Genomic DNA, 15,530 nt, shown 5'->3' with positions numbered 1-15,530 from the left:
AAATTTCAATTATAAAATTGCTTAGAATAAACAGTTCACATGCTTTAACAATTAAAATTAATAGAGTATATTTAGACATGCTCGAGGTGCAAAAGAACTTCAATCAGTAGAATTAGATTTATCTAAGCTATTTAAATTCATCGGTCAATAGATTTCTGTGCCTTAATGTTAATAATACTTTGTTAACAGACTTAGAATTGTCCAAGTTATAAAAGCACTTTACGATAATCAACTTCAGACTTATTCAGCTTACTTTATCTTAAAATAAAAAGTCTCTCTACGATTAAATTTTAAAAGGACCAAAAAAATTAATTTGCATGATTTTTTAATAGTAAAATTTTTTTTATTTTCCATTTCTAAAAAAATTATAAATTAAATAAACAAATTAAAAACCAGGATCCCAATTAACACGTGGTAGTACTTCATGAACTACATAGCAAATAACTGTATCACCGGGTTCCACAACAACATCTGGATTTTCAAATCTCAAACCGCATTCGACTCCTGATTTGATACTGTTAACTTCACTTTTTAAATGTCTAATTTCTTTTACTTTGCCTATCAAATAATAATAAAAAATATTATGTTTTTACACTACATGAAAATTTTGTATTGATTAAGCCATTATTTTAAATAATAATAACTACTCTCACCTTCATAAATTTGTTCATGATTTCTCATAATTCTGAAATGTGCATCTTTCTTAAGGATTCCATCAGTACAACGGCATCCAGCAACATTCACTTTTTTCTTTCTTTCCGTTATTTTGAAATGTTGCAAGACATTAGCTTCACCTTAAAAAAAATTGTTTTTTAATTTATTTAATTTGACGTCTAATGGTTGTTTTTTTTTTTTTTTTATTTTGTTTTAAGTTATGTCGCGTTACAGATGCCATAAGGGCGTATCAGCCTATTATACGCCCTTATGGCACCCGGGGTACCCACTGGGGGCCATAAGGGCGTACAAAAAAATTTTTTTTTCGGGAAACGACGTATTTTCACTTTGGATGCATAGAAATGATAAAAAAATTTATTTTTTCAAATTTAAAATTAACTTTGATCAAAATTTTTTAGAATTTGAAATTTGTGATAATTTCTTTATTTAATTTAAAAAATTTTTCATAATTTTTTTTTCGTCATTTCTACGCGTTTTAAGTAAAAATACGTCGATTCCCGGAAAAAATTTTTAAGGGTATTTTTTTTCGGAATATGCCTTTATGGCATCAGTAACGCGATGTATTTTTATTTAAAAAACTTTTTTTCTTACCCAATTTTTCTTCAACCTGGTCTGGTGGCAATTTTTTACATATTTCATTCTTAATATCATCTATAAGTTTATAGATAACTTTATAGGAATGAATAGGTATCCTAAATTTTTTAGCAAGTTCTTCAATTTTCTTTGGAGCATTAACATTAAAAGAATAAATGATAGCTAAATAAAAAATGGATATAAATAAATAACTTACACAATTAAAAAATAATATAAATATAATGTAAATTTTACCATCAAAAGCTTGAGCTAGTTCAACATCATCTTCGGATACTGGGCCAATACCATAATGAACAACATCTAGATGACATCGATTTTCATCTCCATACGTATCAAAAATATCCAATATAGCTTCAACAGAACCAAGGACATCACCTTTTACTAAAACATTTAATCTTGGGATGCCATCGTCATCCTGTATTTCTTTTTTTCTCGGACCAGGTTCTCTCTTCTTCCTATACCTTCCTAAGGCTCTTCTTTCCTGCATCTCAACTTTATATACCTAGAAATATTAATTGAATTTAAATAATAATTCACAAAGTATAAGAAATTCAAATTTTTAAAACATTATATGGGCGATTCTCTGTAAGGATGTTTTTTGCTGTCCCCTGGCAAACAGTTCCCTGTCATGTCATGCGGAAAAAGATACACAACTATCAAAAAAACAAAAATTTAATCGGCTGTGTATTTATTATCATTAAGCTTATAGTTTTAGAGCGCTTGTTAATTTTTTTTCTCATAAAATAAAAAATAATTTGGTCGGATAATTTTGTACAGATTTAAGACGTCCTTGCAGAGAATCACCCATTTAATATTGAGTTTTACATACTTTTTCATGCTCCGCCTGTCTTTGTTTTATAACTTCCAGTGCTTCAACAGCTTTAAATTTATCCTCTAAAGTTTTCCTAAATCTTAGAACAAGATTAACTCTTTGTTCATTTTCAACTTCAATAATTTCTTCGCCAACTGATGGCAATTCTCGCCACCCAATTATCTGAACTGCATCAGATAATTTAGCTTCAGAAACAGGATTAGCTGCATGATCGAACATTGCTCTTACTTTAGCCCACGCAAGTCCACAAACTTTAAATGGAATTATTAACAGTAAATAAAATATTATTTTCTAAATGAATTAAATTAAGTTGACTTATTTCATACCAAGAATGGCTCCCTTTCGTAAAGTACCACGTTGAATAAGTGCAGTAGCAAGTTTACCTCGACCCAATTCGGTAGAAACTTCAATAACAAGACCTTCAACAGGTCCCTTTGGGTCACCTTTTAAATCCATAATTTCTGCTTGTGCAACTATCGTTTCAACCAGATCTTTCAAATTTAATCCTTTTAATGCTGAAATATTGACGCTCGGTACCTCACCACCAAGAGCTTCCACTTGGATACCTTGCTGAGCCAACATATTCTGTGTTCTTTTCTAGATATAATGTAGAAAAAGATAAAACTGTCATTCTAAAAGCTATCATAATAAATGATAATATTATAGGAAAAACGTTACCTACAATATCTGCTTCTGGTTTATCAATTTTATTAATAGCAACAATGATTGGCACTTGAGCTTCTTTTGCCATTTTTATACTTTGAATTGTTTGTTCCATAACACCATCATCTGCTGCTACAACGAGGACAACAATGTCTGTGGCTTGGGCACCTCTAGCTCGCATAGCACTAAATGCAGCATGGCCAGGTGTATCAAGAAAAGTTATTTTTTCCCCAGTATCTAATGTTACTGTAAATTAAAAAAAAATTTAATAGATACACAAACAAATAATAGTAATGATAATATACCGTTAAAAGCTCCTATGTGTTGAGTTATTCCACCAAATTCTGAGCTTACTACTGATGTATGTCGTAACGAATCTAATAACGTTGTTTTACCATGATCTACATGGCCCATTACTGTTACAACTGGATGCCTTCTAATGCATATTGATGGATCTGGGGGCGGTCTACAGTAAAATATTGATTAATATTCTAGAAAACAGTGGTAATTAAGCTCTTAAGAATGGGTCCCATATTTTTCTTTCCTTGCACTCATCGAGAGAAATCGTACTATCTGTTTTGTTGCACTCACAAAAGCAAAACTATTGCAGATTCATGAATTTTTTTAAAACAAATCAAAATTTTGTAAAAAACGTTTTGCCAGAAAATAGATAATTAAATAATTTATCAAGTAGCAGAGTTTTTTTCTTAAATTTTTCTTTATTTAGCAGAAATTCACGAAGCTGCAATAGCTGGGACTGGCTCATTTGTGAAAAGACTTTATCACGTTTAATTTACCTTTTGACGGCATTACAATCCTTGCTTTCTTGTTTCACTTCATGGGGTGATGGAACAATTTTATATTTAGCTCCTAATTTAGCTACTGCTCCAAATATGATTCGTTTATCTTCAATAATAGTATTTTTATTGTATCTTTGATCATCAAAGTAAGAAATAGCTTGTAAAACATCGGTTATTGATCTCCCAGTAGACTCAGATAATTCTTTTACTGTCATATTCTTCCAAACATTAATTACTGGCAGTTTAATAGAAGCCTTTGGTTTTGGAGTAAATCCTTGTAACTGCATAAATAGAAATTAATAATTTAATAATACTTCTTAGTAGTAGGTTTTTTTTTATTTTTTTCAAATGTTTATTCACCTTTTCTTCTTGAGTTTTTCTTCTTTTAAAAAACGCTGGTGTTGTATGATAGCAATTGCATTCAATGCATGTTTTAACATAAATAAATTTATTTGCATCTCCATAACGATCGGCATTCTTAATAATTTCAGACAAAAGTCTTGTCGATGAACTGTTGAGAAAATATTAATTACAAACTTTGTATATAAATATCGAATAAATTACTATTAGACAAAAGCTTAGGTTATGAATTAAAAATTAAAAAATAATTTCAATTCAAAGGGCATAAAAGTTACCCGATTGTTAGAAATTGATTGTTGTACAAACAGTGACGCTGAAGTTTAATTATGGATAAAATGATTATATAAACACCTACTATGATTTTAAGCATGCTCTCACCAACGACGCCGCCATATTTTTATAATTTTAAAAGTAAATAATAATAACTAATGAAAATTTAGGGAGATTTCTCAAGTGAAACTGAAGTTTTAATCCTCAAAGCAACTAATTCTATTGGTCAAAATGAAATTTTATTTAACCAATTGCTAGAGAATGCGTCAACCTTTTTCAGATGATAGAAAACACGGTCTTAGGATTTAATAATAGATGGCGGTGTATTATCGGTTACTTATTTGAATTTTTTACTGAATTTAGAATTTGGCTGCTTATTATAATTAGTATTTTTTTAAGGTTCAATGAAGAAAAAAATTTTTTTTTTAATTTCTTTAGAACTCACGTTAATTAAACGGTTTAACCAAATAAGTTTCAAATCAATAATAAAGTTGAAACAATTAAATGCGAATTATAATCTAATTTAATTAAAAACTAGTTGTTTTTAACTGTTAAGTTGTAAAAAAATATTGTTAAATTATAATTTTTTAAATGAAACTGAATTTGGTAGATATCTAACAATTTTTTAGATTTTTATAACAATTAAAATGTTATAAAAAAAATTAAGCAAAAAATTCTTTATGTCGAAATTAGAAAAATTTTTAAAAATTGTCAGGTGTCTTCTAATTTCAATGTAATTATTTAACAGCTAATTTTTACTTACTTTTAGAGAAAATACAAAATCTGAACAATAACTGCACGATATTCTTACCAATTACACTTTACTGTTATTATAAAATTCAATTGTAAATTTTTTAATTAATTACAATACATCTTTTGTTTTTTTATGTGAAATTTTTCAATAAATTTTATATATTTGCATAAATAATTTTTTTTCCTTACATTTACACACATAAAAAATTTGCTAAAATAATTAATTATAAAATTTACAAGGTACTGTGAAACTATATATGTATATTTATATATAATAGGGTGTGCTAAAATGTAACTTCTGTGAAGAACCTTTTGAAATAGGAATTTTAAGTTCCGTTTTTAACAGGGGCTGTGCTGGGGCATTTTCTGAAATATTTTGGGTGGAGACGATTTATTTGATTTCCATAGAATTTTTTAGCAAAAGCTTAGTTTGGACATTTCCGCTGAAAATTCAAAATTTAGTCGGAAGTGCACAGAAAAAAAAATAAGTTTGAATCAAGAGAAAAGTTCTTAAACCGAGAAAATAATTTTGAAGAGTTTCATTGTCTTGGGCCAAGACGAAAAATTCTTAAATCAAATAAAATTTATTTAAACCAATAGAAATTTCTTAGCTTAAGAATTTTTCTACTCAAATCAAGAAGATGAAATTCTTTAAAATTATTTACTTGATTCAAGTAAATTTTTTTTTCTGTGTGCCCAATTAAATCTGACAAGCAGAACTCAAAATTCCAATTTTAAAAGGATCTTCACGGAAATGACATTTTGGCACACCCTTCTATATACGTAAATACACCATATGTATTATTGTAATGAGCACACTGTTGATTTGGATAGTGGAAGAGTTGGATAGTTGTTATTCAAGATGGATTTCTTAGTAGGATGTCTTTTGACAATTTTTTGTATCATTGGCATATCAACAGTGTCTCCAATTTCGGCTGTAATAATTGATTTATGAAAATCTTGGTCCACTCTCGTCAATTGTACACCGAGTACTTTAGCAGCAAGATTTACTATCGTTAAAGCTACCTGAGGAGCAAATATTTATCATTAATCAAAGTAAATAAGAAGCTAATAATAAAAGGTGGTAATAAAAATAATAAAAAACAATTACCGCTTCACCAGTTCGTGCCGACATGTCATAATAAATAAAACCTTTATCTGCTGCATATCGATGTGATTTATCTCGTTTGACAGTTCTTTGGTGATCCATATCACATTTGTTTCCAATAATTACCATTAATGGTTTATTTTCTTCTTGTTTATCATTTATTTCATTTATGACAGCAATCCATTCATCAAGAATTTCAAAACTTGAACTATTGGTAACATCGTAAACTAAAAGAATAATCTAAAATAAACGATTTAAGTTATTATTTTTAATGATATTGTTGGTAATAAATGGTAGAAATGTCATAATAAAATATTGATAAATATAATTTAATTACCTCTGCACAATAAACGTATTTATCCAACATAGCTCCTCGTAATGATAGTCCACCAACATCCCAGACAAAAATATTAACATTTTTATATGGACCCAAAGAAAGATTTTTCATAAAAAAATCAATTCCAGCCGTTGGACTGTATTGTCTTGTAAATTCATCATTGCAAAACCTTGTTGCTATACTTGTCTGAACAATAAAATCTATAATTTTAATTCTTTATATTTTTTAGCAACATTTACTACTGTTATTATATTGCTTAGTTATTATAATACTGAAGTTAACGGTCAGCTGTCAATTTTAAAAAATTTTTTAACAAATCAATTACAATAAAAAAATATGATGAAACTAAAATTAGCCGACAGCGAAAATTTTTTACATTTTTTTTTATTAATTCAATTAGCAATAAAAATTTTTTTTTTTTAATTGCAAATGTAGTTTTTCAAATTTTTTATATGTGCAATTTTTTCTATGAAAATTAACTTAGCAGATAATTGATAATTTTAAGAATTTTTGTAACAAATAAATTATGGCAAAAAAAAATTATAAAAAAAATTGACATTTAGACATTTTTAAAAACTACAAATGCAATTTTGAAAAATAATTTTTTGGAGCAAATTTATTTGTTAAAAAAAATTAAAAAATTATCAAGTGACAGCTAACTTTAATGTCATTAAAAAAATGCTTCTAAAAATTTACACTTGTAATTTTTATTAATTTTCACATGTGAAACTTTTTAATTAAATTTTTTTTTAATAATTTAATAGCTACAAAATTTTAAAAAAATTTTTAATGTCTGTCAACTTCAGTGTTATTAGTTATTTAATTATTAATGTAATTTTTGTCCCCTAATTCAAACAAATTAAAATAATTTAACTTACTTTGCCGGCACCAGAATCTCCTACTAAAACGACTTTCAGTCGTTTTTCTTTTAAATCGTCATCTAATTCGTTCATTTAGACGGGTAAAAACTTGTATGATTTTAAATTATTTTAAACGTTGCGCACTCAACGCAATATAAAAGTGTACTATTTGGAACGACCACTCAATAAAGACTTTCTCCATCGTTTTACATGAATAAATTACCATACAATCGATAACATTACTCGCGTGACGATTTGTGTCAATCTTTCAGGCAGTATATATATGCTCAGGAACACAACCCCATTCGTACTTGATAATATGAGACAAAAAGCGCGCTTGCGCTTTCTTGATACACCTCACATGTATGTACATAATATGTAAATGTCCAGGAGTAAGTAGTATATAAAAAAATACAATAATATTAAAAAATATTTCACTAAAATAATAGACCGTAAATTATTGAAATATATATTATTTTATTTTTGATTTCCAGAAAAATTTTATAATAACTTAAAATTGTTATCAGAAAAATAATGTTCAGATTTTTAATAGCAGTTATAACATATGTAAGCAAAAATTATTTTAAAGCAAAAAATATAAAGTATTAAAAAAACTTAAATCAATTAAAGATCAAGTCTTTATAATTCTGCAACAGGTAGTAGTTAGTAACTCTGGAGCATGTTGTCGTACGAACAACAGTAGTTCTGTCTGCACGCTCAAAGTTTGCTTTTACTACTTCGTAGTATCTTCCATCACTGCAATTAATATATAAAGTGCTAATATAATTATAATTATAACTATAATCAATGTAATTAATTAATTGATATTGATGTATATAATTTTACCTGAGGACCAGACATTTGAGTTTAATGCATTTTACACGTAAAACGTCAATAGCTTTTTGGCTTTTATCTGAAAAACGAAGATTCTCGGGGTCCCAACGTAATTCCAATCTTTCCAAATTTGGACAGTTATTTGCAATACCATCCATCAACTGATCTACGTGAATATTAACTCCAAGTCTTTCTTGTGTTCCCATAACAAGAATCCTTTTAACAGTAATATTTAAAATATTAATAAAAAGTATAAACATTTAAGGGGAAACACCACTGTGACGATCGAAAAAAAGAAATGATTTTCGGTAATTTTTTTGACAGGGAAAATAAAGGGATTTGGGGATCGGATATTTTTTATTTTATTAAGGGTACATTAAAGATTATTACCCGAAATTTTTATTAAAAAATATTTAATTATTACAAAGTTATTAACAATCCCGTAGAGCACTAGAAAAAATTTCTCCCTCCATGGTCGGTTCGATAATTCAAAAACGGATCATCTGAAAATAAAAATCCAAATTGCTTTTTAATCTGTCAAGATGTAGTTATCTTCACATGTAAGGATTTTTGAGAATTTTTATTTTAAAATAAATGGCGACTGATTGAAAATTTTCTCTATTCTTACTGTTGTTTTTTTGTTTTAATCCGGCTAAAAAAATTTTTTAATTTGTTCATGTAAAACGATGGAGAAAGTCTTTGTTGAGTGGTCGTTTCAAATACTTTGGTGAGTGCAAAACGTTCACTGATAAAAAAATTGACTTGACTCAAGAGCCAAACTCTTGAACCAAGAATTCCATTTTGAAGAAAATTATTTTCTTGAGTCAAGAGAATAAATTCTTGAAACAAGAAAATTCTCTTAGACCAAGAATAATTTCTTAACTCAAGAATTTATTCTCTTGATTCAAGAAAATCATTTTCTTCAAAATCGGATTCTTGGTTCAAGAGTTTGACTCTTGAGTCAAGTCAATTTTTTTATCAGTGTTTAAAATAATTTAAAATCATACAAGTTTTTACCCGTCTAAACGAACGAATTAGATGACGATTTAAGAGAAAAACGACTGAAAGTCGTTTTAGTAGGAGATTCTGGTGCCGGCAAAGTAAGTTAAATTATTTTATTTTGTTTGAATTAGGAGACAAAAATTACATTAATAATTAAATAACTAATAACACTGAAGTTGACAGATATTAAAATTTTTTTTCGAATTTTGTAGTTATTAAATTATTAAAAAAAAAATTTAATTAAAAAGTTTCACATGTGAAAATTAAAAAAAAATTACAAATGAAAATTTTTAGAAGCATTTTTTTAATGACATTAAAGTTAGCTGTCACTTGATAATTTTTTAATTTTCTTTAACAAATAAAATTTGTTTTAAAAAATTATTTTTAAAAAATTGCATTTTTAATTTGTTAAAATTTTTACAAATCCATTTTTTTAATAATTTTTTTTGCTATAATTTATTTGTTAAAAAAAATTAAAACAATTGTGAAGTGACAGCTAAATTTAATGTCATATTTTTTTATTGTTGTTGATTTGTTAAAAAAATTTTTAAAATTGACAGCTGACCACCAACTTCAGTATTATAATAACTAAGCGATATAATAACAGTAGAAAATTTTCAATCAGTTGCCATTTTTTTTAAAATGAATATTTTAAAAATTCCGTCGGTGCGACGATAACTACATCTTGACTGATTAAAAAGCCATTTGGATTTTTATTTTTAGGTGATCCGTTTTTAAGTTATCGAACCGACCATGGAGGAAAAAATTTTTTCTAGCGCTCTACGAAATTGTTAATAACTTTGTAATAATTAAATATTTATTAATGAAAATTTAGGATAATAATCTTTAATGTACTCTTAATAAAATAAAAAAAAATCCGATCCTCAAATTCCTTTATTTTCCTTGTCAAAAAAATTCCCGAAAATCACCTCTTTTTTTCGATCGTCACAGTGGTGTTCCCCCTTAAATATTTATACTTTTTATTAATATTTTTTTTTATTAGAAAAATTGTTATTTTATAACTAAAAAAAATTTATTACGAAAGTAAAAAAACATTTGTATTTGGAGCATTGAAAACTAAAATGAAATAAATTTTGGTTTTTTTTTTTCAATAAATTTGTAAACCACCGAAATAACAGTCCCTGGGCTGTCCCATTCCTAAAATTGAAAATTGAAAATTAAATTTTAAATTATTCGTCCATAATATATAATTTGATCCATAATGTTTATAAACTTAATTAGTTAACTAACAATTTTCTTCAATAAAAACTACCAAAAATTAATTTGTTTAATTAAATTCATTAAACCAAAGTTTGTCCCAGTCGTTTTAAGAACAGTCCTCTGCCAGAAGTTCAAAGCCAAAAAAAAATCCAGCGTGCTATTTTATGTTCTGTAAGGTTTATAAGGACCTAACTAGCCTTAAGTTAATGACCGTAGAGATGTTAGCGCTTTATTCCTATTTTATTTAGTGTAAAAACACCGTTTGTGCTGGAAACATGTGTCTCGGCCACGAGATACTCAGTCCCCTGGTAACTATTTTTATATATAATTTATTTATAAAATTGGATCCATAAGTCTTAATATTATACTAATTAATGTAAATATTAATTGAGAACTTGAAAAGTTGAATGCATTGAAATAGTTTGCTTGATTTTTTTCAATTTGATAAAAAAACAGTCCCCTGTCATGTTATATGGCAAAAGATACATAAATATCTAAAAACAAAAATTTAATAGGCTGTGTATTTATTATAATTAAGTTGATAGTTTTGTAGCCCTTGTTAATTTTTTTTTTTCTAATAAAATCAAAAATTATTTGGTCGGACCATTTTGTACAGATTTAAGACATCCTTACAGAAAATTACCCATATGAGAAAAGCAAAAAAAATTTTATGAATCATTAAAATTAAAAAAAAAAAAAAAAAATTTAACTGTTATATTTCTTTCATTTCTTCTTCCAAATATAGATACTTTTTTATTCATACTTTTAAGATACTTTTTTATTCATACCTTATAAGTTGTAGAAGCATTTCAAGTGAATTAACATGAAGTCCACTGATCTCAGGCCTTAAAGAAACATGTTTCCATAATCTTGTATCATAAGCTATTTGTCGCCAACGTTTACAAACACGAGCTAATCGACAAATTTCACGATGAGACAGGTACTCAAAGATGTTGAGAATTACTTTATCAGGTAATTTTTCAATCGTCTGAAATGTTTCAAAAGTATTAAAATTGATGACTTTAATCAGATATTATTAATATAAATCAATACAAATTTCTAGAACATTAAAAACATTTAAAATTGATTAGAATGGATCTTATTGAACTTACAGTACTTGCAAATCTACTTTTAATGACACCACCTTCTTCAACATACATTTGCGATGTCTCCAAAGCAATTTGTCCCCAAACATCAACTCCCCCCAAATCCATTTTTTCATGTATATTATTTTATCAGTTTATGAGATAAAATTAACAATAATTTAAATAAATTAAAAAAAATAAAAATTAAAAAATAAAATAACTGAATGAACAAACACTAGACAAGTCAAGGGAACGTGCACCCGCTGCAATATTCGAAGGAATCCGACAAGTTTCTTTCTAATTGCGCAAGCGTGAGTACTAAATATATACAAAGACGTTGGTTAAAATTAATTTTAAACCTCAACGGGATTTATCTAGGTGCACTTAGAATTCACATCATCGTACTATTTTATTTTTCAGTAAAACTCATCAATTTCTCGTCCTATCTTTATTGTGATGACGTCGCGGGCTTACCTTAAATTCGGTCTTGTTGTAATGCGGGATCGAATAATTCAGTATAATTAATATTACCACTAATGACATTAAAATTATTTTTAAAAAATCAATTAAATTAATCACCACTAAGAAAACTTTACGTGAAATGAATACAAAACTTTTTTTTTCTGTTGATGGAAAAATATGACATCGCATTAGAACAAATAGTTTCGTTACTAAAATAGTTGACTTATTTTATTATAGGCTTTATAATATAAAATCAAAGTCAATTTCGGAATATGTTTTGATATAAAAATAAAATTTTTTGTTATAGTTTTTGCAACACATGAAAATATTAAGCTTAATAAATTATGTCCTAGTCATATAGCTTAAAAATATCTTGATGCCAAAATTGTGAATCATACCAATTTTACTACGAGACATCTTTGTGAATGGATTAATTATAAAAGGAATAATGAATATCTCTGTTAAGCTGGCATGGCCAAATAAGCAGAATCGCTCTTATTTTGGCGAATAATTTTTTCATCTTATATAGCGTCAAATTTTATTTTGCAGCACTAAATTATTAGCCAAAGTATTAGCAATTTTGGTAATTTTGATTTGTTTGTTATATTCATCTTGCCTGTCTAATTTAACAGACGTTAATGAAAAGGTATTCAATAAAAAACTTCTTATTAAAACATGCAGGGAATTTAAAAATAGTAACACCATTAATGAAAACAAAATTACCGCTAACGCTCTTCTGCGAGTACTAATTCTAAGATCATCCCTTGATATTGCGGAAGTAGCATGTTCTACATTTAATTGGTTCCAAACGCTCATCATTGTTAACAGAAAAGATGAAAGTAACAGTCATAGAATATTAAACTAATCACTTAATAATTTTATAGTTTTTGTTTTTGATTTTTATAAAATACTTGTAAAATGTATTATAAAAAATGTTAATTTGATTTCAATTAATTTATATTGTTTGAAAATAAACTTTTAAAGCACTATTCTTTTCAACACACATATATCCATGTAGCTGATGAAAATATATATGATGAATTTTAGTTTTCACCTATGTTAAAATAGAGTAATTCTATACTGTGGATTTGGATGACTTATTTTTAAATCTTGAAACTCTATGTAACACCATCACATTAAGTATTTTTTATCTAAATTATTTCAATAAGTAAATCCAGTATAATTTGTTTTACCTATTTATAATTACTTGTCTATTATATATACATTAATTAATATAAAAACGTAAATAAAATAGCAATAATTAATTATAAAATAAAAAATAAAGTGCGTATAGGAGTGTACGTCTTTATTCGTTTTAATTATAAAAATGGAAATGATCTTATGAAATTTTATTAATAATATTTCCTTTATTCTTCGAGTTGATTGACCAATTGTTAACTAACTATGTTTGTAACTGACTTGTTTCTAATTAGTTATAAATACGTTTCTGGCATGAATCCAGAATGGGACGTCTCCATCGACATTTTCTGAAGCATTGATTTGTACCGTATTTTGTGAAAAAAAAAATTAATTTAATATAAAGTTTTCTAACTTAAAGTTCCCTTCCAATTTTTACTTTTGTTAAAAAATTTTTTAATGGTGAGAAATTAAACGTTTTAAACGATTAAAAAAATATTTTCAAATTAATTATAGACTTGATTATTTAAATATAAATTGTATTGTAGCGGATTTGACTGGTAATTTATGAAATATTATTGTTACTTATAAATATATTGATCGTTAGTAATTCTTACCGTGGTACTGCGAGGTACAATTATTACAAATCCATCATTCTCTTTCTCTTGGTAATTCAATTGTTGAAGCGCAGCTTCAACATTTAAGACGTTCCAATTAGACATCCTTCGTAAATCCATGATAACTAAATTATAGTTGACTCGTTTTATTATTCAAATGCAAACTTAAATAAAATATATATTCTAAGTTGAAAATTAAAACATAACGTTGGTTTTGAATTTTTTTTTTAATTGTGGTGAAAATAGTAAGAAAAAATTTTCATTAAAAAGTAACTAAAAGAACGACAATTTCATTTAATTTTTAATACACCGTAATGTGTTCGAAATTAAAAAAAAAAATTTCTTCTCAATGTAAACCCTGTAGGAATTCTTACTGATACTAAAGTAAAAAATACACTGAAATCAGTTTTCAAGCTATCCAGAAATAGAATCACTGGAGAGCTGCTTGTATTAGAAACGATGCGTATTTTTTTTTAATAGTAGGTGGGAATTGTTTTAAAACTAAGAATAATTTCATCGACGTGCATTTAAAAACTAATTTTATCTTTTTAAGAAAGGATTGAAAAATAAGGGGAATTGCTTCGTAAATTTTTTTTTAAATGGAATTAAAAAAAAAAAAAACAATTTTCATTATGAGTAAATCATGATATTGATATACAGAGACATCTGATCATTTTAAAAATTTTTTCAACAAACAAATTATAGCAAGAAAATTTTATTGAAAAATTTCATCTTTGAAGCTTTGAAAAATTATATTGAGATTTTTATAAATAATTTTCAATGCCCAGTTTATTTTTCAAGAAAAATCAAAAAATTGTTGTGTCTGCTAACTTCAATCTCATATTTTTTAATAATTTTTAAAATTATTATAAAATTATATAACACTGAAGTTCACAGATATAACAGTCCCCTGGGCTGTCCCATTTCCAAAATTGAGACGTTAAGATTAAATTTTAAGTTATTCATCTATGATATATAATTTTGTTCAGAATAGTTATTATAAACTTACTTAGTTAACTAATAATCTTCTTCAATAAAAAGTACAGAAAATTAATTTGTTTAATTAAATTCATTAAACCAAAGTTTGTCCCAGGCGTTTTAAGAACAGTCCCCTGCCAGAAGTTCAAAGCCAAAAAAAAATCCAGCGTGCTATTTTATGTTCTGTAGGGTTTATAAGGACCTAACTAGCTTTGAGTTAATAACCGTAGGGCTGTTAGCGCTTTATTGCCATTTTATTTAGTGTCAAAATACTGTTTGTGCTGGAAACATGTGTCTGGGCCACAAGAAACTCAGTCCCCTGGCAACTATTTTTATTTATAAAATTGGATCCATAAATCTTAATATTATACTAATTAATGTAAATATTAATTGAAAACTTTAAAAGTTGAATGCATTGAAATAGTTTGCTTGATTTTTCTCAATTTGATAAAAAAAAACAGTCCCCTGTCATGTTATATGGCAAAAGATACACAAATATCTAAAAAATAAAAATTCAATAGGCTGTGTATTTATTATAATTAAGCTGATAGTTTTGTAGCCCTTGGTAATTTATTTTTTTTTAATAAAATCAAAAATAATAATATAAATGAGATTTTTATAAATAATTTTCTATGCCTCTAGTTTATTTTTCAAGCAAAATCAAAATATTGTCAAGTGTCTGCTAACTTCAGCCTTATGTATAATCTAGATTAAGGTATAAAATTAATTTTTTAACGCTACAAATGATTATTAACGCTGAAAAAATTCAATAAATCATTATTATCAAAATAATTCATTTAAATTTTAGGCTTTGAAATGCATGTAAATATATTATTATAGGATATATATATTCATAATCTACATAATCTATATGTGAAAAGAAATTAAGGTCATTTCGTCGCGCCAATAATCAAATGCCTATATCCAAATTTTACCAGCTGA

General features: G+C 26.6%; 3 protein-coding genes across 4 annotated transcripts; all 3 read right to left on the bottom strand.

Annotated features, from left to right (window-relative positions):
• Window positions 1-324: 324 nt before the first annotated feature.
• On the bottom strand, window positions 325-4,501 carry Mif2 (mitochondrial translation initiation factor 2). 2 transcript variants are annotated; one of them, XM_074249454.1, is made up of 11 exons: window positions 4,280-4,501; window positions 3,925-4,075; window positions 3,562-3,845; window positions 3,070-3,230; window positions 2,784-3,010; window positions 2,428-2,698; window positions 2,099-2,352; window positions 1,504-1,771; window positions 1,267-1,431; window positions 654-794; window positions 325-558 (listed from the first exon to the last, which is right to left on the bottom strand). In XM_074249454.1, exons 1-11 carry the CDS (start codon window positions 4,315-4,317, stop codon window positions 386-388), a joined length of 2,133 nt encoding a protein of 710 aa, XP_074105555.1. In that variant the 5' UTR covers window positions 4,318-4,501; the 3' UTR covers window positions 325-385. The 2 variants fall into 2 exon arrangements, with proteins under 2 accessions (XP_074105555.1, XP_074105553.1); XM_074249452.1 differs by having other exon boundaries at window positions 4,200-4,309.
• Window positions 4,502-5,748: 1,247 nt separating this feature from the next.
• LOC141531587 (ras-related protein Rab-28) lies at window positions 5,749-7,345 on the bottom strand. The gene is made up of 4 exons (XM_074249492.1): window positions 7,271-7,345; window positions 6,393-6,578; window positions 6,059-6,295; window positions 5,749-5,973 (listed from the first exon to the last, which is right to left on the bottom strand). The coding sequence occupies exons 1-4, from the start codon at window positions 7,343-7,345 to the stop codon at window positions 5,749-5,751; spliced, it is 723 nt and encodes a 240-aa protein (XP_074105593.1).
• Window positions 7,346-7,701: 356 nt separating this feature from the next.
• Window positions 7,702-13,901, bottom strand: Fipoq (F-box/LRR-repeat protein FipoQ). The gene is made up of 4 exons (XM_074249491.1): window positions 13,611-13,901; window positions 11,098-11,297; window positions 8,099-8,302; window positions 7,702-8,008 (listed from the first exon to the last, which is right to left on the bottom strand). The coding sequence occupies exons 1-4, from the start codon at window positions 13,728-13,730 to the stop codon at window positions 7,873-7,875; spliced, it is 660 nt and encodes a 219-aa protein (XP_074105592.1). The 5' UTR covers window positions 13,731-13,901; the 3' UTR covers window positions 7,702-7,872.
• Between the last annotated feature and the right edge of the window lie 1,629 nt (window positions 13,902-15,530).

The sequence above is a fragment of the Cotesia typhae genome, unplaced genomic scaffold, assembly GCF_013202065.1.
Source record: "Cotesia typhae breed Kobodo isofemale line unplaced genomic scaffold, CoteBio_Ctyphae contig_5, whole genome shotgun sequence".
Classification (NCBI taxonomy): domain Eukaryota; kingdom Metazoa; phylum Arthropoda; class Insecta; order Hymenoptera; family Braconidae; genus Cotesia; species Cotesia typhae.
Note: the sequence above shows the minus strand (reverse complement) of the source record. Positions and strands in the feature narration are given on the sequence as shown.

Bases quoted from the DNA above. Each gene is read 5' to 3' on its own strand.
- Mif2 (XM_074249452.1), bottom strand. From the start codon at position 4,294: ATGCTTAAAATCATAGTAGGTGTTTATATAATCATTTTATCCATAATT. The intron at 3,846-3,924 runs GTGAATAAACAT...CTATTTATGCAG, and splicing joins GAAAAACTCAAGAAGAAAAG to TTACAAGGATTTACTCCAAA. The intron at 3,231-3,561 runs GTAAATTAAACG...ATTTTACTGTAG, and splicing joins GATTGTAATGCCGTCAAAAG to ACCGCCCCCAGATCCATCAA.
- LOC141531587 (XM_074249492.1), bottom strand. From the start codon at position 7,345: ATGAACGAATTAGATGACGATTTAAAAGAAAAACGACTGAAAGTCGTT. The intron at 6,296-6,392 runs GTAATTAAATTA...CGTTTATTTTAG, and splicing joins AATACGTTTATTGTGCAGAG to ATTATTCTTTTAGTTTACGA. The intron at 5,974-6,058 runs GTAATTGTTTTT...TTTGCTCCTCAG, and splicing joins CGGCACGAACTGGTGAAGCG to GTAGCTTTAACGATAGTAAA.
- Fipoq (XM_074249491.1), bottom strand. From the start codon at position 13,730: ATGGATTTACGAAGGATGTCTAATTGGAACGTCTTAAATGTTGAAGCT. The intron at 8,303-11,097 runs GTATGAATAAAA...TACTGTTAAAAG, and splicing joins ATGCTTCTACAACTTATAAG to GATTCTTGTTATGGGAACAC. The intron at 8,009-8,098 runs GTAAAATTATAT...TATTAATTGCAG, and splicing joins CTCAAATGTCTGGTCCTCAG to TGATGGAAGATACTACGAAG.